The 24,888-nt window shown below is 36.7% G+C and overlaps 2 protein-coding genes and 1 long non-coding RNA gene across 6 annotated transcripts in view; 2 read left to right on the plus strand and 1 right to left on the minus strand.

The window, feature by feature from the left end:
* LOC147840700 (uncharacterized) overlaps nucleotides 1–24,888 on the plus strand; it is a 199,008-nt gene that overhangs the window by 93,422 nt on the left and 80,698 nt on the right. The gene's annotated exons all lie outside the window — the stretch shown is intronic.
* Nucleotides 1–24,888, minus strand: part of LOC100334612 (NACHT, LRR and PYD domains-containing protein 3) — a 130,131-nt gene that overhangs the window by 66,194 nt on the left and 39,049 nt on the right. The window lies entirely within an intron of this gene.
* The window catches only part of clstn2b (calsyntenin 2b), a 111,148-nt gene that overhangs the window by 47,296 nt on the left and 38,964 nt on the right, over nucleotides 1–24,888 (plus strand). For all 3 annotated transcript variants that reach the window (XR_015509895.1, XR_015509896.1, XM_087284620.1), the window contains exons 6-8: nucleotides 9,601–9,774; nucleotides 12,591–12,848; nucleotides 15,763–15,884. Coding sequence is in view for 1 of the 3 variants with exons in the window: in XM_087284620.1 (XP_087140746.1) it covers nucleotides 9,601–9,774; nucleotides 12,591–12,848; nucleotides 15,763–15,884 (554 nt within the window). In the remaining 2 variants the exon portion in view is untranslated. The remainder of the gene's footprint in view (nucleotides 1–9,600; nucleotides 9,775–12,590; nucleotides 12,849–15,762; nucleotides 15,885–24,888) is intronic.

Raw genomic sequence — 24,888 nt, forward strand, 5'->3', positions numbered from 1 at the left:
AACTTTTCACTAAAAACTTATTCAAAACCATTTAAGAACCATTATATTGCGAGAAGAACAATTTTAAAAAATAAAGTGAGTAAAGTTTTTGGGGGTGAAAAGTTTGCGTGGATCTTCATGGAACCATCTATGCCAACAAAGAGAATTGTACTATAGAATGTACCATATGTTTTACCATGATATTACTGAATTGAACTGTTGGGGCCCTATCATACACCCAGTGCAATAAAGCGCAAGACGTATTTGGCATGACTTATTGCTATTTTCAGACCAGCTCAACCCTAATTTTCACGTTTTGCACCACGTTATTTGAAAAGCAAATCCATTTGCGCCACTTGGGACTCATGGGTGTTCCGGTCTGAAAAGGAGGTGTGTTAAAGGAGGTGTGGAAAGGAGGTGTGTTAAAACGCATTGTTGGCATGTTGCCAATTTGAGGAACTATAATGGACCATTGAGCAACTAAAAGCTGGTCTAAAGCCTTTATTATGTGCCTATGCAGGTCCAAATGCTTACACGTTGCTTAATAGACACTGGATGTGCAGCGATACACAAATATCTTCACATATGAAAAAAAATTAAAGGATAAAAAATGTTACAGAAATGTCCCGCTCCGGCCTGGTTTTATTCTGCACCCAATTGCTCTCACCATATAGTCAGCCTTTTTTCACCCACTGCCCGACCCGCCTAGTTCCGTAATAGAAATTTAGATCTGTTTTTTAAAATCTCACATTAAAATTAGGCACTACCAAAAGAGACAAATAACAGATAAACGTGTAGGTTGCGTAAGGATTGTAGGCTAAGGACGTACTCACACTATGTACAGTTGCCTTGAACCGGGCCAAAGCACACTTGTCCCCCTTCCCAAAGAGAATGGGAGATGAGACTCTGATTGGTTTAATGCATGTTAGAGTGTAGTTTTCCATCCTTAAAATAACAAAAATGAATATGGACATACCCTTAATGCTTTTGAGCCATGCACACACACATCATGCTTAGATTGTTAAAATTGAGTTCTTTGTGTTAATTAAAATTTTAATTTATTGTTTTAAAAATTTTAAATTATTTATGGATTAAACCAAATTATGTATGAACAATACACAAAGCAAAAGTTTATGATGCAAAATGCATATAATCTGAATACAATAGATGGAATTAATACAATTTAATGGTATTTCTAAATAATTTATAACTCAACACTGCTTAAAAACTGACCAGACTCATGAAAATGTCATGAAATAATATAAATATGACTCTGCCTGATCTTGTCAATGTTCCACAATTTCCTAAATCATATGAAAGAGGACTTTTCATTTGCAAATATTTATGCAAAACTTCCTTATTAAAAGTTTAACTGCTGATTCCAAATCAGTTTGATGTTAGTGTTTGGTTCATTGATCATTCAGGGTTCATGCAAACTCCAATAAGCTATGGTTTATTTCTAGTCTGGCTTAGTTTGTGAAAGTCAACTGTTATCAGTATCATACAATATGCCTAATACAGAATAATGCATTTCTCATTGCTGCTCATCTCTGCGGAAATTGTCTTCAATAATAGAGCTTGTGTTCTCCTTCAGTCTGTTCACATACACAAGAGCGCACACATGCACACACGCACACGCACACACACACACACACACCACACACACACACACACACACACACACACACACACACACACACACACACACACACATTTCATTCTGTGCATGCTGAGAAGTAAACAAACGCAACAAAGGCATTATATTATGTTCAAAATTAAGTTCCTTTTTTGAAGTAATTTCTAGAAATTACAGTGCAAAACAGTCTTTGCTAGTTCTCCCAGTGGTTAGTTCTCTTGCTCATTGACATACTACAGTTTGGATAATGCGATTAATACAGGAAAACAGGAAAATAGATATAGGAATACATCCAGAACCAAATCCCAGTTCAAATCAAACAACCAAAGTGTGAAAATAACCTAAATGGTTTAATGGATAGTATGGATATGAATGTAAAAATATGGGGTAACACTTGACTTAAAGGGGTGTTCATAAGTCACATGTCCCGAATGTGTCTTATGAACACCCTTTTAAGTAAAGTGCAATATGCAAAGATGACTTCAACCCCTTTTACACATACAGACTTATTGGGAAAATAAACAGCAGCAAAAAGGGAAGATGTGTGAACGGGCCCTGTTTAAAAATAACCTGTAAATTCCTTCAAGCAGAAATGTGATTTACATATAGTTAAATATGTGAAGTATACATATTTAACTACAAATCACGCAGTTAAAGGGTTTGTGGTATTAATTGTGTTGTGCTGCACAAGAATAATCATTTATCCGTTAATAACATGTCCCTGTAAGTATCACTAGTGTTAGAAGGAACTAAAGTTGATGTCATAGTGCCCCCTAGTGTTCATTTTACCTAGAAACTGCAGTCAAACGTATGTTGAAAATCATTTTTGCAGTTTCACAAAAGGAAGACTGAAGCTTGTTTTCTCAATGAGCCTGTGTTGTTTAGTTTCCTGTCCACTTTAGAATACTTAAAAAAAAAAAAAAAAAAAAAAAAAACATACTGCTTTAGTAAATGATAAATGATGACAAAATGTACAGATTTGTGTGAATGGCATATTTAATATTTGCAATATTGTACAGAATTTTGTTTGTTCCACAGGAAAGAAGAAGTTGCTTTTGAAACATTCATAAAAGTAGATTCACACATAGTGAAAGGAGACATGAAGGGTTAAGATTATTTTAGTTCAGATCAGACATCTGAAGTGTGAAAACAACCTTAAACAAAACTGTGAATATGAAAATAGAAACTCTTACAAGTCGACATGAAATCTGAACTGGGTCTATTTATAAACATGGTGTCATTACAATTCAACTTCCTTCATAATATTAAGCTGCTTTGCATTGACATAAGTGTAAATAAATGACACTTTTTTTCAATCCATCTGTGCAAGGTGAAAAATGAATTGAGATGCATTCAGATTAGCTTAGTGTTTTCTTGAAAACTGTCCAAAGCATGCTACTACTTTTTGCCAATTTGTATTTGTTGAATATGTCCGCATTCCAGTTCCTTATGATGAATGATTCATTTATTTCATGACTACAACAGTGGAAAAAAGAAACAAAAAAAAGGGGGGGGGGGGGGTTGAATAAATTCACAAAAACAAAACAAAAGGCGTCAGATGAGATGTGCAAGTAACTGTTATTACACACAGGAGCAGTTCGAAGACAAAACTCACAAATATCTATTTTTGAGATTTATTGTGTCTGATCTATTGAGTTGAGAAAATAGTACACGCCTGAAGAGTAAACTGTTACTGGTGGTGAGAGCTAGAAGCTGTATTTGTCAATTCACACGTTGGGCACCATTTCTGTAATGGTGAACTGTGAGAGAAACAGACCAGTATCAGAAAGACTAAAGCTGATACCTTAAAATAGTAAGCATTTATATCTTGAAAGACCATATTAAAAATGCTCTCTTTGAACCCCTTGTGAAGATCTAGACCGTGACAGACTTTTTAAAAAAGTTTTATTTATATATTTTTAAACTATACAAATGTAAAACTTCTTGCCTATAAATTTAAAAGACTTGCCTGTCTGTCTGTCTGTGTCTCTACATCTATCTATCTATCTATCTATCTATCTATCTATCTATCTATCTATCTATCTATCTATCTATCTATCTATCTATCTATCTATCTATCTATCTATCTATCTATCTATCTATCTATCTATCTATATACACATGGGGGTTAACAACTTTAGATTTTTGGAAGTTAACTTATGTTATTAAAGTTAAGTTGATGTCGACTAGTCGCTGGTGATGTCATCAATAAAACACAAGATGCAAATGTTTTGCAACATGCCACAATTTGCAATTTATTTGCAATAAATATACACACACATGCTGTTTGACAGCTCATAACACGTTGCAAAAACAATGCAGCATTACCAATGATTAATTTTAATAAACTTATTTGTTTTATTTTGGCTAGAATAAATGCAGTTTTACATTAAAAAAAAATTTAAGGTAAAAATTATTAGCCACTTTTAGGTGAGCATATAGATACATTTTTTTAAATCTAGATTAATCTATAGATTAAAATGGCTTATTTGAATTCTGCTGAAAGCATTAAGTATATGTGTGCTACCCAAACAATAAGTCTTTGAGAATGGGTTTCTCAAGCTAGGTGGCGCATTAGACTAGGGGCTCATCTCCTGTTTTCAAAATGCATCACAAACTGCTTGTTCTACTGTGATAATTGGTGATGAAAATAAATGATGTTCAATAAGATGTATTTAAGTTTACTAACTGTTTATTCAGTTAAACATGAATGTTGAACTGTAGGCCTACACAAGCTCCAAACAGCGATTTCTGATCACCTAAATACGACTAAAGTCATAACTGAACTAAACAGCAATGGAATTAAGACATGTGGAGTATGCAGATATTAGTGGCATTACTGAAGTAAACACTGCGATCAAACTATTACCGTCATGTAGGACTTTTCGCCATATTTTCCAACAAGATCCACACACGCGGCTGTCAGTAAAGGACCGCGCACACACACACACACACAAAAACACAACGTAAAATGCGGAAGTTGTTTTTCTTTCCATTTGGCATGCGTTATTAAGTTCCATAACACTCTTACCAGTCCTTACTCCTTATTTGCGTCTAATACCCCAGTTGAGTTAAATGTTGAGTTACAGTGAAAGTGAAACAGTTATGGTCAGGTATCCTGCTGATTTGATTCAAAGGAGCACTTTTTTGTCAGACGGCTCACCGGGCAGGTATACATCCACGCTAAAATGTCAAAGTGAAAGTCATCATAGCTTGCATAGAATAGACCCAGCTTCCAACTAAACTGTGAGAACAGATTAACTGCGATATTTTTTTGATTCTGTGGTTTGACACAATCCAGGATCGTTTCATTCTTCAAAACTCATCCGAGAGTTGTTGTCATAGCAACAGTTCTGGTAGCTCAAACCTCCTCGGGAGCGACTCATGACATAAACAGGATTAGATCAAGTCATTATAAGCAAAGGTAATACTGAAAGTATGTTCCGAATGCTGATTTCTTACAGTAGTAGTTATATACACTTGGAAAAATAGTAAATATAATTTAACTATATATATTTTAGTTAAAAAATATATATTATTAAAACTTATGTAATCTGCACAGTACACAAAGTACAAAGACTGTCACCTGGTGGTTCAAAGAGAACATTTATTGACATGAACTTTTTAGATACAAACGCTTACTAACGCTTTAGTACTATTTCGTCACCTTAGAATTATTAGGCTCTATCTGCATTCTGGGGAGACGCAGTGGCGCAGTGGGTATCACGTTCGCCTCACAGCAAGAAGGTCGCTGGGTCGTGGGTTCGATCCTCGGCTCTGTTGGCGATTCTGTGTGGAGTTTGCATGTTCTCCCTGCGTTCGCTTGGGTTTCCTCCGGGTACAGTCCAAAGAAATGCGGTACAGGTGAATTGGGTAGTGTATGAGTGTGTGTATGTGTGGATGTTTCCCAGAGATGGGCTGCGGCTGAAAGGGCATCCGCTGCGTAAAAACTTGCTGGATAAGTAGGTGGTTCATTCCACTGTGGCGACCCCAGATTAATAAAGGGACTAAGCCGACAAGAAAATGAATAAATGAGGATCTGCGTTCTGAATGGTTTTGAAAATTTGAGCTTCAAAGTTTCATGCATTCCATAGCAAACATTGTGTGTAACATTTGGGTTTTTTTTTTAATAAAAAAGTCTTAAAATGTAAACAATTTCAAAAAAAAAAAAAAAAAAAAAACCCAGCCCAAAATGTAAATAAGTTGTCAATTATTAAGAATATGTGAATAACTTAATTTTGACAAAAATGTCAAATAGAACCTTATCATTCTAAGGTGACAATTTGTGCATGATAATAGACATGCACAATATGCAACTATACTAGTAATATTGCTACATAGTAATAATACATTTATGCACTATTTTATACATTTATACAGTCATGAACATGTTTTGACAGTTAATATGACAGTGATTTGATGCCTTTACCAATATTAAAATGCTTTTGTGATGCAAAATTAATTTAACCATCCAGTTATTCTTTACACCGATTAAGAAACCGGCTACTATAATACGACTATGGCTACCATAATAAGAAAAATTAGCTCTAAATGTAAAACTAAATAAATTGCTAAATACACTTGACACACGAAAATGTAAAGTCGGCAGCCCACAACAATGTTGAAAAGTTATTGCGTATCATATTTAACAAACCGTTTACTATGAATTTTAAGCAGTTTTGCTCACATGGATAATTGAATATTAATCAGATGATGTCATTAAGCTGCTGTGCCGTCAGCCAATCATTGCATTGCTGATCATGATTTCAAGGATCGATAGATCTGTACACACGCAGCGATCTCAGATCAGTTTATCCAGACATTTTAATCTGATTCACGAACTTGTTTGAAGAACGAAATTAGCCAGAGATCAGTAATCAAGATAAAAAGATCCAGGATTGGCCGAATAATCTTAGATCATTTTTTGCCTCTTTCACTCAACTTTGCTTGCCGGCTGACTTCATCAAACCCTCACACATGTTAGGTTTCCAAATCAAACATCTTTTTCAGCATCTAGTATGTTCCCAGTGGATGAAAACAAGTCAACATTTGGTCTCCCAGAATGCACTTTAATGCATCGGTGATGTGATTGTCCCTCAGGTGTGTTTGGAGACACAAACACACACGCTCGCATTCAGCCGAAGCTCCAGGCCACTTTTTTCCAGCCCACTGGATGATGACAACTTGAATAAAGGCCATTTTTTTTCCACATCTGACAGAAAAGCATGAAGGAGAGACAGAAGTAAACAGCTCCCCGTTGTGTCTCATAAGCAAGGCTAAATAATTCAGCAGGGGTGGACATGCACCGTCTACACACACATTTTGTCATTACCTTTAGGCGCACTGCATAAAATAATCATTTTCAGCTCCCAAATTCTCCAACTAAAAGCATGTGTTTGTGTGTGAGCAAATATTTGCTTGTGAGTACATGTTTACATATCCCATTTAATACTGTCCACAGTTATAATTTCTCCACTCTTCATGTTAAATAACCACCGGCGATAGAATTCATTAAAACACAATACAGTCTGAAAAATTAAATACATCTCGCCAAACACGCAAAGAGCTGTGCATGGGCAACACAAATCAAATATATTATTAATTAGGCATGGAAAACACAAAAATACCATACTATTCTTTTTCATGCACGACATCAACATCATATTTGCACTCAAGACATGAACAATGAATAGCAGAGATGCAAACTGCTACTTTAATTATTGATTAGAAGCATGAATTTTACATGGCGGATGAATAAAAATGTCAAAAATGACCAGTTTTTACAGTTCATCCAGCTTCATGCCAATAAAGATTATTTTCCCTTTCAGTTTAGCTCTTCTATTTGCTTAAACTGTTCATAAAACACAAGTCAATGGCTTCCAAAAACATTCAGTATGAGTAGTTCAGTTTTTGGACTCTATTTATCAAGGGTGTAGAATTGGCATGGACTGAGGGGACGTGTCCCCACCAATATCCACCATTTATGGCCCATTTCCACTGAGTACGGTACGGTATGGTTCAGTTTGGTACGCTTTTATGGCCTTTTCACCCTTTCGAAGAGGTAAATACAGATACAAATACAAATAAAAGGCGGAGCTAGACGCGCAGCTAAGCGCTATTGGTTTACAGAGATATGTCATTTGCTTACGCAACAAGCCAGAATGAAAACAAAAAACCTGCCATGTTTAAAATACACACACAGCGAGAGATTACAGCAGAATTATATATACATACTGTATAATAACGAGCCAGGGTCGACCCGGGCTCAAACAAACCTTGTCGTAGTCTTGATGAACAGAATAATCATACATACTGTACAGTTGAGGTAAAAAGTTATGATTATTCTGAAAATGTTTCTGTATTTATTACTATTAATTAATTAATTAATCAATTTGCCAAAATAAGAGAGATCACACAAAATGTATGTTTATGCAAGTACAGACTTCATTATATTTCAGATAAAATAGAAAATAATATATGGATTAAAAATTTCCTTATATATATATATTTTTTATTTTTTATTATAATGATAATTCCTGTTAAATTAAAATGCATATAATGATAAACCCTGTTAAAACGGATACATGAACAAATAGTCATAATATTCCCATTTTTTGGAACTGAAATGTTTATTAATCCTTATATCAAGATCCATTTTTATACCATATAGATGTTTATATAAATTTATTATGTATCATATTGATATATCAGGCCTTTTGGTAACTTTTTTTGCTCAAAACTAATTTATTTTAGTCACAACAAAAAAAAAACGTTTTGATAAAACAGAACATTAGGCAGTTTTCTGTTTATTTTTTTTACACAGAATATTTTACAGTCTTTTTTATTTCACTTTATGAGAGGTGTAATAGCAGGTTCAGTCAATTGTTAATGCAAAGACAGACCTTACACCTCGCATATGAGAAGTGATTGGATTTTTATGTTCTTTTGCCATTTAGGACTCCCCTATATTTATTTATTTTTAACAAATAAACAAAAAGTACAGAAGAAAGGCACGTCAAGGTGCTATAATCAATAAGTGAGGAAAATAAAATTGAGAAGAAATTTGGGTTGGGATGAGATCAGGGGTGTAAATCCCGGGGGGGACATGTCCCCTCCCATCCGATGCGGTATCAAACATTGCATTAAAAATACACACTTCCAACATTGAATCAAATATCTCGTTTGTCACAAGGGGCATGAATGAAATGTTCCTGAATGAAAGAGCCAAACTGCAGTTAAAGTCCACCATTTAATAATTTAACAAATAATTTGATTACTGATGTCCATTTAAAAGGTCACTGTCTTTCTCACCTGCGTCTGTGTGTTTGTTTTGCCTCTGTAAAAACAGCGCATGCCCAAACCGTCACTCCCTATTTTATGCAAATTTGTATGCACCTTCCCTCTTTCCCACCCTCCTCCACCTAAACAGAGCTGAACACACCCATTTTCCTGACTTTTTCCAAACTAGAGGTATCTGAACCGTTCCCAGGCCCGTTTCCCGGATCGTTTGAGAAGTGTAAGCGTGGTTCACTTGGGCTTTGGCGCGGTTCGTTTCTTTGTGGGTGCAAAGCGCATCTGAGCCCGAAACTGAAAGCAAGACATGACTTTTAAGGGACTGTTTCATATGCGTTTATTAATCATTCTTACTGTTCAATGAACGCAAACTGTCGTAGATTATTAGACGCAAACTCCTCACTGCACCACTGCTGCTAAAGTTAAAATATGACAGTAGAATGTGAAAAGTAATTTTTTTAGGGAGTAGCTCAATATTTTATTGCATTACTTTCTAACTTTCCACAAAACTAGTCCAATTGTCTTTGCAGGGCATTTAAATGCATGTTATTTCTGGGGAAAATTGAGCTGTTAATTGCCCTGAAGTCTGAGAAACAGTGTGACCTCAATATCTCTTCATTTTCCAGCTCAGTGGCATTAACTCAATATTTAAGCTACTCATCAAAACATTCCCTGCCTTTCTCCCTTTCCAGGCTGGAGGAAGCTTGTTGATTATGAGCCAGGAGCAGGCAGTAAGCTCTTATTTCCCAAGATGCACCTGGAGACGTGCGAGGGATCGGTGTCCTGGATTCGGACCACAGTGGAGCTGGAGACGAGTGGTGTTGGACGCGGCTGCGACTCGGAGAGATCCTTACAGAAGCTCTGCGGTAATGATGAAGCGCTATTTATTCCGTTGCACGTTTCCTCATTTCTCTCGGGTCGCTTTAATTACAAAATGTGCCTGAGGGCAAAACTAGGCAGACAAAAACCTCCTAGAATAGGTTTGCGTCTAGGCGCAGGATCATTATCGGTGTAATTTAGCCCAAGACATCATCCATCCATATCAGAGGGATTGTCTCGACAAATTACAAATCAAGTTTTAAAATAAAGATACGGAGCTCATCACTGATTTTCAAGACGTCTTTTGACAAGATGTGTGCCAGCGTTCCCTAATGCAATGCACTGAATCACACGATGCGTCAAATTAATGATGTTGTAATAAATGTAATGAAACACGACAAAGCAAATGAAGACCTGAATTATTAAGATTTCCTCAGAAATGATTGGAATTAGAAGTGACTAATTGTAATTCATTTCTGTGTAGTATATACACTACCTGACAAAAGTCTTGTAATTGATCCAAGTTGTAAGAGCAACAAATAATAACTTGACTTCTAGTTCATCATTTGGAAATGTGGCAGAAGGCAGATTTTTCCCATGAATCATCTGTTGAGCTGCATTACAATCATCACAAATACTGCAGGAGACCTTTTGGAACCCGCATGTAGCCAAGATTCTCACAGAAATTGGTCTAGTTTGGAGAAGGAATCATGGTTTGGGACGTGTGAGAGATCTGCAGAGTGGATGGCAACATCAACAGCCTGAGGTATCAAGACATTTGTGCTGCCCACTACATTACAAACCACAGGAGAGGGCAAATTCTTCAGCAGGATAGCGCTCCATCTCATACTTCAGCCTCCACATCAAAGCTCCTGAAAGCGAAGAAGGTCAATGTGCACCATTGGCCAGCAGATTTGAACATTATCGAGCACGTCTGGGGTAAGATGAAGGAGGAGGCAATAAAGATGAATCCAAAAAATCTTGATGGACTCTGGGAGTCCTGCATGAACGCTTTCTTTGCCATTCTAGATGACTTTATTAATAAGTGATTTGAGTCTTTGCAGAGATGTATGGATGCAGTCCTCCAAGCTCATGATGGAGTCAGACACAATCTTCATTCTGTCTCCACTGCAGCATGACTTTACATTCTATACTGGACATTATTTCTGTAAAGTGACAAGACTTCTGTCTTAGCAAAGTCAGACCTTACTGTCCTAATAAAATAATAAAAAATCAAGGCATCCTCATATTTTATTTTGGTATAATAAGCGTAATCTAGAGGCCGTTCGTTGCCTTCATATAAGCCACTTCTGATACCAAATGATCAACCAGAATTCAAGTTTTTATTTGTTGTTCCTAAAACTTGGATAGCCAAGATTTTTGTCCGGTAGTGTAGATTATTATATGTAAATAGGCAAGGCAAGTTTTTTTTTAATAATAATAAATTATGTTATACATCTATTCATTCATCCTTGTTATATAAATATACCATCCACATACAAGTAAAAAGTTTTAAAAACCATAATAAACAAAATGTTATGCACAACATTCATAATTTATGCATAAATACATGGAGAACTTTTAAACAAATGTTATTGTAAGGAAAATAATTAACCCGTATTAGCAGATGGAGTTAATCAATTTTACTTTTGTTAAATGTTATTTTTAGATGGATTGTTGGTTGTACTGACTATGTAGCTATACATGGCCAAAGAAAAATTAAGACCTACAATACTACATGTAAATTTAAGACTTTTTAAAGCCTAAAATTTTGTTTTTGACATTTAAGACTTTTTAAGACCCTGGGGGTAGGGGATGGGGTCTGGGGTTTTGTTGCAAACTGAAGAGGGCGAGGGGGGCACTTCAGATTTTCAGGTTGAGCCCTGTGTGCATATGCCTGTCAAACAGTAAAAGTGATTTTGCTTTGCTTTAAAGGAATTAAAGCTATTGCCTTAAAAGTATAATGTAAATGAACTGTGTTAAAATGCTAAAAAAAAAAAAAATAGGTCATCTAAAGTTCCAAATTACAAAAGGTTTATTCACTTTTCTTTTTAAGTCAACTTATACTTTAAGGCCACAAGTCTACTCAGATTTTAAAGTGAAGTAACGAATTACTAAATAAATTCAATTTGTCAATGTCATTATATCAAATTTAAAATGAAGGAGTGTGCTCAGTGTAATTATTATTGTTGTTGCTTTACATTATTTTAATCAGGTTTTAACTTAAATTAGTACAAGTTTAAATCAATGTTTTTTGTCAGTTTGATTAATGCAAGATGAGACTAATAGAAAAGTTAATTTGATACAACTCAAAACTGTAACCCTGGTGATTGAGTCGGGTGCAGTAAGTAATTCGCCAAAATGCTAGCCTGTTAAAATCTCTGAAACACCGTCCCTCCCCCTGCCGTCCAAAGCCACATTTCCTGAAAATACAAGCGCACTTACCGCATGACAGCAGAACCCTCTCTCATGTGTTGAGCTAAAGCTTGGCTGGTGTCGTGCAGGAATTACACTCATTTCTAAGTCATACTTACATGCCATTTCTGACCGAATATCGCACGATTATTTGCTCTCAAGGCTTTGCAATCAAAAAAAAGTCAAAAAATGTCAATATAATGGAAGTCAATGAGGCAAAAATAGTCACCAACTCAATAAGAGAGAAGTTAATTTAAACAATACACAACGGTTAAGGCAGCAAGATCTTTTTTTACAGTGTATATTTTAAGGTTTTTCAGTTGAATGATAGTTTGTAGTACCAGTCACGTGAAAGAGATATTATTAATTTAAAAGTCTGCGACTTTGACCTGCATTTCAACTGATCATTTCATCTCTGAACTCTCTGATTATACTGGCAAAACACCAGGATCTTCATCGGGCAGCACAGCTCTTCTTCCGGCCACTGGTGGAGTATGTAACTGGACGGTGACTCTCGTGAGAGACAGCGGGCGGGACAGTGACCTCGCATACCGATTTGATGGACACCAAGCAGCCAAAATCCCAGACTGGGTCGTCCCGCAAAATCTAACCGACCAGTTCACCATAACCACATGGATGAAGCACGGGCCGAGTCCAGGACAGAGAGCCGAGAAAGAAACACTGCTCTGCAACTCTGACAAAACTGGTGAGAGAACGAAATGAAATCTGCTGAAAAGACCAGTGTATGAATGCCGGGAAGGTCTATATAAGGTCTAATTGATGAGCCAGTAATACCCTCCGCTCAACTGCAGACGAGCCAGTGGCTCATAAGTAGGCCCACACGAAATCTGCACGCTCAGAATTCCACAGATTTCCGCAGATTTTTAGCCCATGATTGATTCTGTTTATTTACGTGTGTAAGTGTGTGTAAATTTATAAAATTCAGTTTTTTTATTAATTTCAGTATTATTATTGACTAATATGATAATATCCATATACTTTATTTAGAATACAGTTTGTAAATGTTTCTGTCCTTTAGTAGATTTATTATATAGACTTGCTTTGTTTACCAAATAAAGTGGATCTAATTGTATTTGCATTGTAAACATTAAATACAAAGTTAAAAAAGTATCACTTTTAGTTCATATATTAAGGTTTTAGTTATGATACTCCCAAAAGCATAACAAAATTAACAAAATTCTGCGCAAGAATAGCAAAAAATGTCCACAGATTCCATCTGGCCCTACTCATAACACAAGCAAATAGCACAGAACACAATGGAAATGATTCAAACCCAAAAACGTGATGGACCTAGCTACTGTATTTAGATTATGCATATATAGGTTAGTAATATACAAAATATTTCCCAGTGTTGGGTTGTGGCTGGAAGGGCATCGACTCTTTAATAATGAGCACTTTAATAATCACGCACATGTTAATATCATCAACTCAAGAAAATTTTATGTTTGGACCGGTTTGAAACGATAGTTTTAATATATTTGATCTGCTTTTATCATCTTTGAACTAATACCGTTATCGATCAGCGCCACCTCCTGGACTGATCATTTTTTTAAAAAATGTGATCGATTGGAATGGAAAACAAATGCATCTTGTGCCGTTTAAATGAAGCCTCGTCACTGCTAAAGTCACCTGTAATGTCCCACTGACACACTGATTTAATAAATGACAAAGTGAAAATAAAGTGACATTTTGAAATGACAGAAAAACACAAATAGTGGTAAATACCACACACTAAATGAAACATAAACAGCTCGCCATTAGAATGAACAGCAAATCAGCCATCAGAGTATCAGTAACAGACTTTTATTGGTCATTTTTGTAAATTGCATGACATACCTGTTAAGTTTCATGCCAGTAATCTGGTTTTCTCTATGATGCAGTGAAGTATTGCATGTGTGTATTGAAGAGCCACTGAGCTGACAGTTCGGGAAAACACACACACTGTATTTCTGACGGCAGACACAAGAACTAGGAGAACGTTTTTCTCTTGCGCTTGAACTACATGACAGATTATAACTGCTTTACCCACACCTTTCAAAGTTTTATGTCACAAAAACACTCCATAATCCACTCAAAACGCTATTGAAACCCATTTTCAGAGTGTAAATTAGAGGTTGTAAACACTGTAAACGGAAGTTCTAAACATTCAAGAGGAAGACGCTGGTCGCTATGGTGCCCTCCATGCAGCAGCCAAGAAAAAGGTCTATATCGAGCGAGCTCTCTAGAGAAAGTGAAACCGCTCACGCTTTAAACGGCCTTGTGAACAACGACGGGGCACAATGGCTGTTCATCAAGATGTGGCTATTGACTAAGGCCGTACTCACACTAGGTACAGTTTCCTCGAACCGGGCCAAAGCACGCTTGTCCCCCCTCCCGTCTCCCCCGACGGCCCACACTCACACCACACATGGGCCTCGGCACGCTTGCGTTATCGCTGCTGCGCTGTTTAGTGAGGAGCGTTCTCTCACTCAGCAGCACAGTGGAGATTTCTCTACTTATATCATTTCAGTCATTTGTTATGCAGTGACATGCAGTCAAATATTTCGCCAAACAGTCCTTAGGGATGCGAAGACACACAGTCAGATATTTCGCCGAACAGATCCGCCACTTTTGACGCTCATAAACAATCATAAAGCTCTCGTGCTGCAGGAATGAGGAGGTCTGCTGAAGGCGCGCAGCTGTCGTGCTGTGAGGAGTTCTCGTCTTTTATAAGCTACGGCAGTTTGCGTTTACTGAACAGTAAAAATGATTAATAAATCCATATGAAACAGCCCCTTAAAAGTCACGTCTCGCTTTCAGTTTCGGGCTTTGGCACGTTTTGCGCTCACATTACAAACGTACCGTGCCAAAGCCCAAGTGAACCGCGCTCAGGCACACCTCTTCCAACCGGGCCAGGGCCGGCCAAGTGAACCGTGCTTGAGCCCGATTCAGCGCACTCACACTTCTCAAACGATCCGGGAAACGGGCCTGGGCATGGATGGCATATTGTGAGTAGGCCCTAAGATGTTGACAAGGTTTGTTTGAGCTCGGGTCAACCATGGCTCGTTATTATATGTATATATTATTACGGTGTAATGTCTCGGCTGTAAATTTAAAATGGCGCTTCCTTTGTTTTCATTCTCCTGTCTTGTGTACGAGTGAGTGATGCATCTCTGCAAACCAATAGCGTTCAGCTGCACGTCTAGCTCAGTCTTTGATACACTTATGTTGTGCTTGGTACCCTTTCGAAAGGGTACCCAAAAAGTGGTACGGTTCGCTTTTTGGTACCAACAGCGGAAAGGGGCGATAATAGCCAGCTATACTAGCCGCAAAGCACGGCTGACATGCAAACGATGCTGCTCTTTTCAGCAGGGTTAAAGCAAACCGTTAAGATCAGAATTTAATTTGAAAAAGCCAATTGCAGCTCCACTTCCAACCATGTTAAGTTGAATAGAGATCTTTCCAGTCATGATCTCTATATAGATAAACACACACCAAACGGCGCCGTTTCTTTTCGCTCAGGTTTAATTTAACGATATTATCTGGTATGTCAAGAGGTAATTGTATTCTGTGTCTGTCTGTTGACCTCTCTGTGCTCCGTCTCTCTCTCTTTCTCTCAGAGATGAACAGACACCATTACTCTCTGTATGTGCATAACTGCAGGCTGGTGTTCCTGCTGAGGACGGACTACACGCAGACCGACTCCTTCAGACCTGCAGAGTTTCACTGGAAACTAGAGCAGGTATGAGAGATTTTCACACCAGGAGCTTCAGTTCAGCTGAGCTTCAGATGAATACAAAACGATCCTTTATGCGTGTGTTTAGATGATATGAATATTCCAGAAGGACAGAACAGGACAACCATTGATAGATGGATGAAAAGTGGAACAAACAAAATGAATGGATGGAAAACAACAAAGAGAGGGAACAGTAGACAGGTTAATAGATCTGCAGGTAGAATGATAGATGGATCATTTGATAGGATTAATAAGAACCATAGATAGATCAACAGAACAAAAGAACGACAGATGGATGGGACAACAGATAAAGGGATAAAATGATCGATAAACTGACAGATAGCTTGAAAAACAGAATGATATAGATGATATAAGGTTAGAACAACCGAGCAAAAGAATGATGAACTAATAGACCAAACATCAGACACAGCTATAATGACAGATTTATTGAATGACTGAGACAAACAGAATGGCAGATACGAAAAAGAATGAAAGACAGAACGATGGATAAATAGAACAACAAAGAAAAAGGATAAAAAGACAAAGAGAAGAAAGAGAAGAAAGAGAAACAAAAAGAGAATAAGGAACGGATAGACGGAACAACAAACAGAACCAAGGATGGACTGACAGAATGATTGATGGATGGATGGATGTACGGACAGATGGATGGACAGAACGACAAACGAATGGATGGACAGAACGATTTAATGAATGTATGGACAGAACGAAATAAACAGATTGACAGACAGAACGACACACGAATGGATGGACAGAACGACATAAACAGATGTATGGAAAGAACGACAAACGGATTTATGGATAGAACGAAATAAACGGATGGACAGACAGAATGACAAACGGATGCATGGACAGAACGACAAATGGAAGAATGAAAAGGAAAGGCAGGACAACAGATATATTGAATTACAGAACAATTGATAGATAAACAAGACAGACAGACAGAACAACAAATAAATAGAACAGAAAAGCAGATAGATAAATAGAATGAAAAACAAAGGGAAGATGAAAAGACCGACAGAAAGGTAAGATAGAAGAACAGATAGAGAAACAGAACACGAGAGAATAAAATGACAGAACAGATAATTATAAAGGTGGTACAACAACGATAGAACAACAGAATGACAGACAGAACGAAATATAGATAGAACGATAGAACAACAGAATGAAACAACGATACATAGATAGAAGGATAGAACAACAGAATGACAGACAGAACGAAATATAGATAGAACGATAGAACAACAGAATGAAAGAACGATACATAGATAGAAGGATAGAACAACAGAATGACAGATAGAACAAAATATAGATAGAACGACAGAATGAAAGAACGATACATAGACAGAAGGATAGAACAACAGAATGACAGAGAATGATATATAGAATCATAGAAAGATAGATTTAAGGATGGATGGATGGATGGATGGATGGATGGATGGATGGATGGATGGATGGATGGATGGATGGATGGATGGATGGATGGATGGATGGATGGATGGATGGATGGATGGATGGATGGATGGATAGATAGATAGATGACAGACTTTGAACAGACTGAATGATAGACGAACAGACACAGAAAGACCAGACAGTTTTGACAGACAGAATGATAGACGGACGGACAAATAGAATGATAGATGGAATGATTGATAAATAGACAGAAAATGATGGACGGATGTTTTTATGTTGTTAATTTGAAAAAAAAAAGGACTGGGTGTGTTTATATCACCCCAATATGACGGTCTATACACTATACTAATACACATGTCTGTGCAAACAGCATGAAAAGTAGATTTTTCACTATAGGTGCCCTTTAATGATTAATTTCCTCTTAAATCACAGCAGTTATAAACTGTAATGTCCTGTTGTGTGATCAGTGTTATGTAGATTCACAGGTCTGATGCAGGTTAATTGAATCCACTAACATCTCCAACATACACCAATCCTCCGGTTGGTCCATCATTAGCCATATATTTATGCAAATATCTGTGAAGATAAAGCGTCAGAGTGAGAAAGAAACAGAGCGAGAGAGAAAGAGAAAACAGCCAAGTCATTAAGAGTGTTTGTTTAGCAGTGAGTTTTCACAGACAACCAAACACACCCGCAGGAAGACTTCATTATCTGAGAGAACAAACACACAAATGCGGCGACACACAAAAGCTAAGGGTGCGCTGAAAGAACAAGCGCACCAAAGACCACTTAAAAACCCATCAGAAAAAAATAGCAGGGGGGCTTTAAAACATGAACTCCTCCAACAGGATTGGCCACAGAGGACATGAAAAGTCCCGCTGCCTTAAACCAACAAACAAACAAACAAAAGCTCAACATCAGAGCATTAAACTGCACAGCAGACTGGAGCTCAAGGGCGGAGAATTGGATGTGTGGGGTGAGGGGGACTTATACAACTTTTTCATTGGGGCGGTTGTGTTGAGGTTTTCTTTGAGCAACATACATATATAAAAGCAGAAATGTAAGATCCAGGGACGGAGTGGGACTCCTTTTTAGCTCTGGAGTTTTAAGCCCTAGACCGGCCCACCTCAGTCGCCGACTGACTATATTAAAATAACGTTACTTCCAATTCAGTTTCTAATGACACTAACACGTCTTTTTAAGGACACAGTTGCTTTAGAACTTCAAATGTTTTTCATAAATATGAGAACATTCATTCTTTATTGATATCTAGTCCTTTGTAACACACACACAAAAAATTTACCCCTAATCAATCAATATAAAAAAAATAAAAAAAATAATTAACAAAACAAATAAAACAGACATTTTTGAATGAGGACTACGGCCATTACATGAACATGAAGCTGTGGTACTTTTTCCTTTAGAACGTTCATTACCATAACTGTATATTTGCCTTTGACATGCGCAGCATTAGAAGATGCAAAGAAAGATTACACAGACATTTTAAGCATCAAAGAGACTTTTCTCCCCCCGTGGAGAATGAGCTCTTGGAGATTCACTCCACCCTCAAATGAATCCCATAATGTAGTTTCATGAATGTATAAATGCATTACATAGAATATACCAGGTTGAGGGTCCATTGGCCCGAGGGAGAACATTTTTGGTCTTTGCACGTCTCAGACACTTCAAAGAACATGAGTGATCTTTTTATATCTCTCCTAAAGGCTTTTTCTTTCCTCTTCCCGCAGAGAGTTCTCTAATTAAATTAGCTTCTTTTTTCCAAATCTAAGACTTTAATTTAATTAGTAAGATGATGGCGTTGTGTTTCTATTATGAAATGGATATTAAAAGATATGCATATTAATGCAAATGTGAGGTTTTCTTGGACTAGCGCTGAGTGTTGGCTCATGATAGATAGCAAATAAGAGGCAGAGATACCTCAAATATTTTCATGCAGGTTCATATTCTTGAAGAGACAGCTCTTGTGTCTCAACATATAATTATAACCTCAAAAAACCTCAAAGATTGTACCTTCTCAAAAGCACGAACAATAAGTACTTGTGAACTGTTGTTAAAATGGATTTTAAAAAAGACAGAGGTGATTCACACAGATGTGAGATCTACAATAGCCATTTTCAAATGTCCAGTGAGCTTGGCTTTTGAGCAAGTGAGAGACCGAAAAAAAGAAAAGCTGTCTTTCTACCTCCGTCTTACTTGCCCTCTCGCTCACTCGCTCTTTGATAAATTGCCTTGCCATTAAGTGGACTTTGGCTTAGTGTGGCTATAAGTCTTTTACCAGCTTTATCGATTGAGTGCTGTGCGTTTACTGAACACACACAGAGAAAATATCACAGAACGACGATCTGCTCTCCGGGGATTTGCTGGACACACACTGTTTCTGTTCTGCCGTCCACATGTTTGAGGAACAAATCATTTTGCTGGATATTCATCAAAATCACTAACCACAGTAATATGCAGGCTATTTGTCAAATAACGGTAATTAAATGGCTAAATTTGGATTAAGATTATTGCATGCCACAACTGCTTTCCACCAGCCACTCTCAAACACACACACACACACATACACACACACACACACACACACACACAAAAATCAATGTCTGTCCAGAGACAGAGAGAGAGAAAGAAGCAGAGGAGAAGAAAACTGTATGAAATTCAGGACGAATAGCAATATAAAGTATAAAGTAGAAATTTTATAAAAGAAAAAGAAATCAATTTATTCATAATAAACACACACACGCACACACACAGCTTGTTTGCACAGAGAGAAGTAATCGATTAAAATAAATACAGAAAATAACACACACTCTGGCAGAATCTCATAGCATTTTATCAATAAAGAAATGATTTATCAATATTTATATACAGTTGTTACGATTTATTAAGTTGTCTAGGGAGAGTAAATGTAACATTGAAAAGAAAAATTGTTGAAATTTTGAAGGTTGTAAGTTTTTTTTTATGTTTTGCTTGAAATTGTATTATCTTTCAATTTCTAAATGTTTGGTCAATATAATATTATTTTAATAAATATATCTGTTTAGTAAAAAAAAAATAATAATAATTATATATATATATATATATATATATATATATATATATATATATATATATATATATATATATATATATATATATATATATGTTTAATACATTTATTTTGTTTAAATGCACCAAAATATATTCTATATTCACAAAGAAACAGATTAAAATGTTCATTTTCAAAATGGAGTGTACTCAATTATGCAGAACACTGTGTATTGTTGTGATGCACAACTAAATGGTTGTTAGGATGTAGGAGTATTTGCAACTCTTTTCTCATCAACATTTTAAACATTGTGATTATTACTATATTTATGTTTTATTTTATATATATTCCCTTTTAATTGTCATTACTGTATTGTAAAACACGCATATAAACACTAATCGGCCACTTTATTAGGTACGCCTTACTAGTACTGGGTTGGACCCACTTTTGCTTTAGAACTGCCTTAATCCTTTAATGTCACTGATTCAACAAAGTACTGGAAATATTCCTCAGAGATTTTGCTTTATATTGACATGATGGCATCACGCAGTTGCAGCAGATTTGTCAGCTGCACATCCATGATGCGAATTTCACGTTCCACCACATCCCAAAGGTGCTCTATTGTATTGAGATCTGGTGACTGTGGAGCCCATTTGAGTACAGTAAACTCATAGTCATGTTCAAGAAACCAGTCCGAGATGATTCGCGCTTTATGACATGGCGTATTATCCTGCTAGAAGTAGCAACCGTTGATACCGTCTGAACCGTTGATACAAGGCAGGATGGATCCATGCCCTCATGTTGTTGACATCAAATTTTGAACCGACCATCCGAATGTCGCAGCAGAAAAGGAGACTCATTAGACCAGGCAACGTTTCTCCAGTCTTCTATTGTCCAATTTTGGTGGGCCTGTGTAAATTGTAGCCTCAGTTTGCTGTTTTAAGCTGACAGGAGTGACACCCGGTGCGGTCTTTTGCTGCTGTAGCCCATCTGCCTCAAGGTTGGACGTGTTGCTGTGGCTGGTTGGCTGTGTTTAGAGATGCTCTTCTGCAGACCTCAGTTGTAACGAGTGGTTATTTGAGTGACTGTTGCCTTTCTATGAGTTGGACTGGCTCTGACCTCAACAAGACATTTGTTGAAAACAATGGTAATGTGCTTCTAAAAATTAATATTAATGTCACAAATATATTTATTTTTGTGTCAGATACTGAGCAAACTAGTCACGCCGGAAAAAATCATCCATATGAAGACCCCATAGTGTTTGTTTTAAAGACAAAACTCAGCCATATGTACCAACAAGCACAAATTTCTCTGTTCTCAAAAAGTACACCAGGGCACATGTTAAAATACACACAGATAAAAAATGACCTCATTTTATATTCTCAGCTACAGTTTTTACTATAGTATCTACTATATCCCCTCTCTGCAAATATTACTCTAAACAAGAGGAGCTGTGGAGAGAAAGGCATTGTGAAAAGAGACAAATGAGGACTTTAGGGGGGGAAACTTCAATTTGGTTGCAGAGAGTCAGACAGTAAAGGGAAGTGAGAGGAAGAAGACGGATGGCGAGATTTCGGTGGAGATGGTTTGGTGTGAGGCTGTAACCATCAGTTCCACTCGACTCCACGACCCAGACAAACACACACAGACACATAAACAGGCGCGGTGTGTGACAGAGCGAGCAGAAAGCGTCTGCTAGTGTGTTTTTGAGTGGCAGCAGTCCAAACCAGCCAAACGCAGACAGATAATCCCTCATCACTGGCATACAGCACATCACAACACACAAACAAAACACTACATGACAGCCAGGTGACAAGAGAGATGTTTGCTTTAAACAATACACTAGTTTGGTAAGGAGAGCACACTGTAAAAATATGCGAATTAACAGTTTCCCTATTATGTTTTTCACTTTAAACTATAAAAAAATGTTAATAAAAGCCTCTTTTTGATACTTTTCAAGGTAGAAAGAAAGAAGAAAAAGATCAATATTTCATAATGTGATTCAAGAGCATAAATAAATGGGGAAAAATAAAAAATGAAGACACGAATCACAAAAGACTGCTAATTTACTGACATCAATAACCCAACATACACATCAACAAGAGTCACATCACAGCATGTGCAATGTTCAGTCATACTTATAGTTGATACAATAGTTTGTCATAACAAATTTTATCCATAATATAGTGAAAGTTTATCACTTGCGTGTTTTAAGACCTGTGAGTGTTATTAAGCGCTTCAAGTAGAGCTGCACGATTCTGGCTAAAATGAGAATAGCGATTTTTTTGCCTAAAATAAAGATCACGATTTTCTCACGATTCTGTACATGTAAAATAAAGGTATGGTAAAAACAAACATATGGCACAACATCGATCATAATATTATGTGTAGGTCTACTGGTTTTTATAAATAATTCTATTCTACTTATAATAATTCTGATGTTGAATTATTATGTTTGAGATATATGCTTGCAATCTGTCATATTAGACAAATTTATTCACTGGTAAAATCAGACATTTGCCATTATCTGATTATATTCAACAATATATAGGCTAGAGTAGTCATACTGACATTGTAAACATTTATTTTCATGCACAACTGTGTGTTCGCTATGAAAGAAAAAAAACATCAAAAGCTTGCCGTAATCATAACTCTAAAATGCGATATGATCATTTAAATGAAGTGCACACTTTCGGTTTCATTCTGACTGCTAAGTGCTTGTTCATACTTCACGCGCGGCTCCCAAACAATCACTCTGTGCCACAAACTGAATATTATTTACAACTGTATTACCTGTTACTCGCAACATATGCAGGTTCTGTTCACTAAAGACGAGTGCGCGTCTATCATTAAGTCGACGCGCAAGTAGTGTGATTTCCTGGCCGCGAAAACATCATTATATGAATACAAAAATGAGATTTTAGATGAATTATACCTAATGAATACATTATGTGACTCATTGAACATCATTTGGAGGTGTCAATGTCACTGAGCAACGTATGTGAAACAATGAAAAGACTCGTGCAGCCGCCTTTTCTTCTCAGCTGAACTTGAAAATATGATTGGCAGAATCGTAGAAATGCTGGATTAAGATCGTCTAGACTGGGTCGAATCGAGATCGTGATATTTTAACGATTGATTGTGCAGCTCTAACTTCAAGACAGCTAAAAAGCACTAGAAAAATACAACGTTTGTAGCTTTAGATCAGGGGTTCCCAAACTTCAGCCTGCAACCCCCAAAAAAACAATGCCAGCGACCCCCCCCCCCCCCCCCCCCCCAAATTCCTTGGAGGTGGTTATAAATATACAAATCTGCACACACAACAATAGGCCTATATAAACACATGCATATTGACAACACAAATGTGTGCAACAGTCTAACAGCCATATAATTTCTATAGTCATTTATTCATTTGTTTGGTTTAATATTAACCTCAGCTTAAGTGACTAGTGGGCAAAATGTTTACAGCACAAGACTGACGACTTCTTGGTTTAATTTTGTAGACCACCACTCAGAGATCATTCTCATTTTTCAGTTGTGGCCTGTATTTATTTTTAATGATTGCCATAAAGGTATCAGAAATCTTAACCTGGTGCTATGTTGTTTGCCAACTATTATTCCCCTCTGATTTTGGGAATCATTTAGAGTTATGGTTGGGTTTAGGGGTAGGGAATAGATATGGATCACGTTTTTGAATAAAAATGATGATCCAGGATCAACATAGATGTTAATCCAGGATCGCATTGTACTTGGCAAAATCATGATGTGCCTATAAACACCTTTAAAATAAAGATATTAAACCTGTTTACAGTTATTCTCAATCGCTTTGGTGCATTTCTCACAACACTATTTACATTTGCACAACAGGTCATGCATTTCTCAAAACAATTAGTCATTTGTGCACATCCTAGTAGCAGTTTCTCATTCCTTTCAGCAAATTGCAAATGCTTTCGGACATGCATCAATTGCTTTCATACAACTCTCTGCTGTTTATAACATTATCATTTGCTTATGTCATGTCAGTCAAAATTAACTAAACTTGTAAATGCTGAATAGTCATTGCAAATAAAACAAATAGTCTTCATTTCATTACTTGAGTCATTACATACAAAAATGTTGAACTAGTTGTCAAAATGTCAGAATGATTTACCGACCTGTGTATGTATGTTGGTTCAGTTCCAATATGTTCTGCAATATTGTGTACAGTTGTGCACAGCTCTACCCAAAGAAAGTTTATGTTTGTTGTAAATAAGGGTGTATTTATTCTTCTGCACAATGCTGTAAAAAAATTCTAATTGTAAAGAGCAAATGCAGAAAAAATGTGAAACATACATATTCGGTGTCTTGTACTAGATACCTCACTAAATGCAGTGATGTCTAACTTTACTGTAGTTTTCAATTGGCTGTGCTAATAGTATATAGTACTATCTTGAGCATTTTCACGAAGTTTTACCAAAATCTGACTTTTTTGCATTGAAAAAATTTACAAAGTAAACTGACATAATGAAAACATGACAAAGTCATTTGACTATC

The sequence above is a fragment of the Danio rerio genome, chromosome 15 (genome assembly GCF_052040795.2).
Source record: "Danio rerio strain M-AB ecotype USA chromosome 15, GRCz13ab, whole genome shotgun sequence".
Taxonomy (NCBI): Eukaryota; Metazoa; Chordata; class Actinopteri; order Cypriniformes; family Danionidae; genus Danio; species Danio rerio.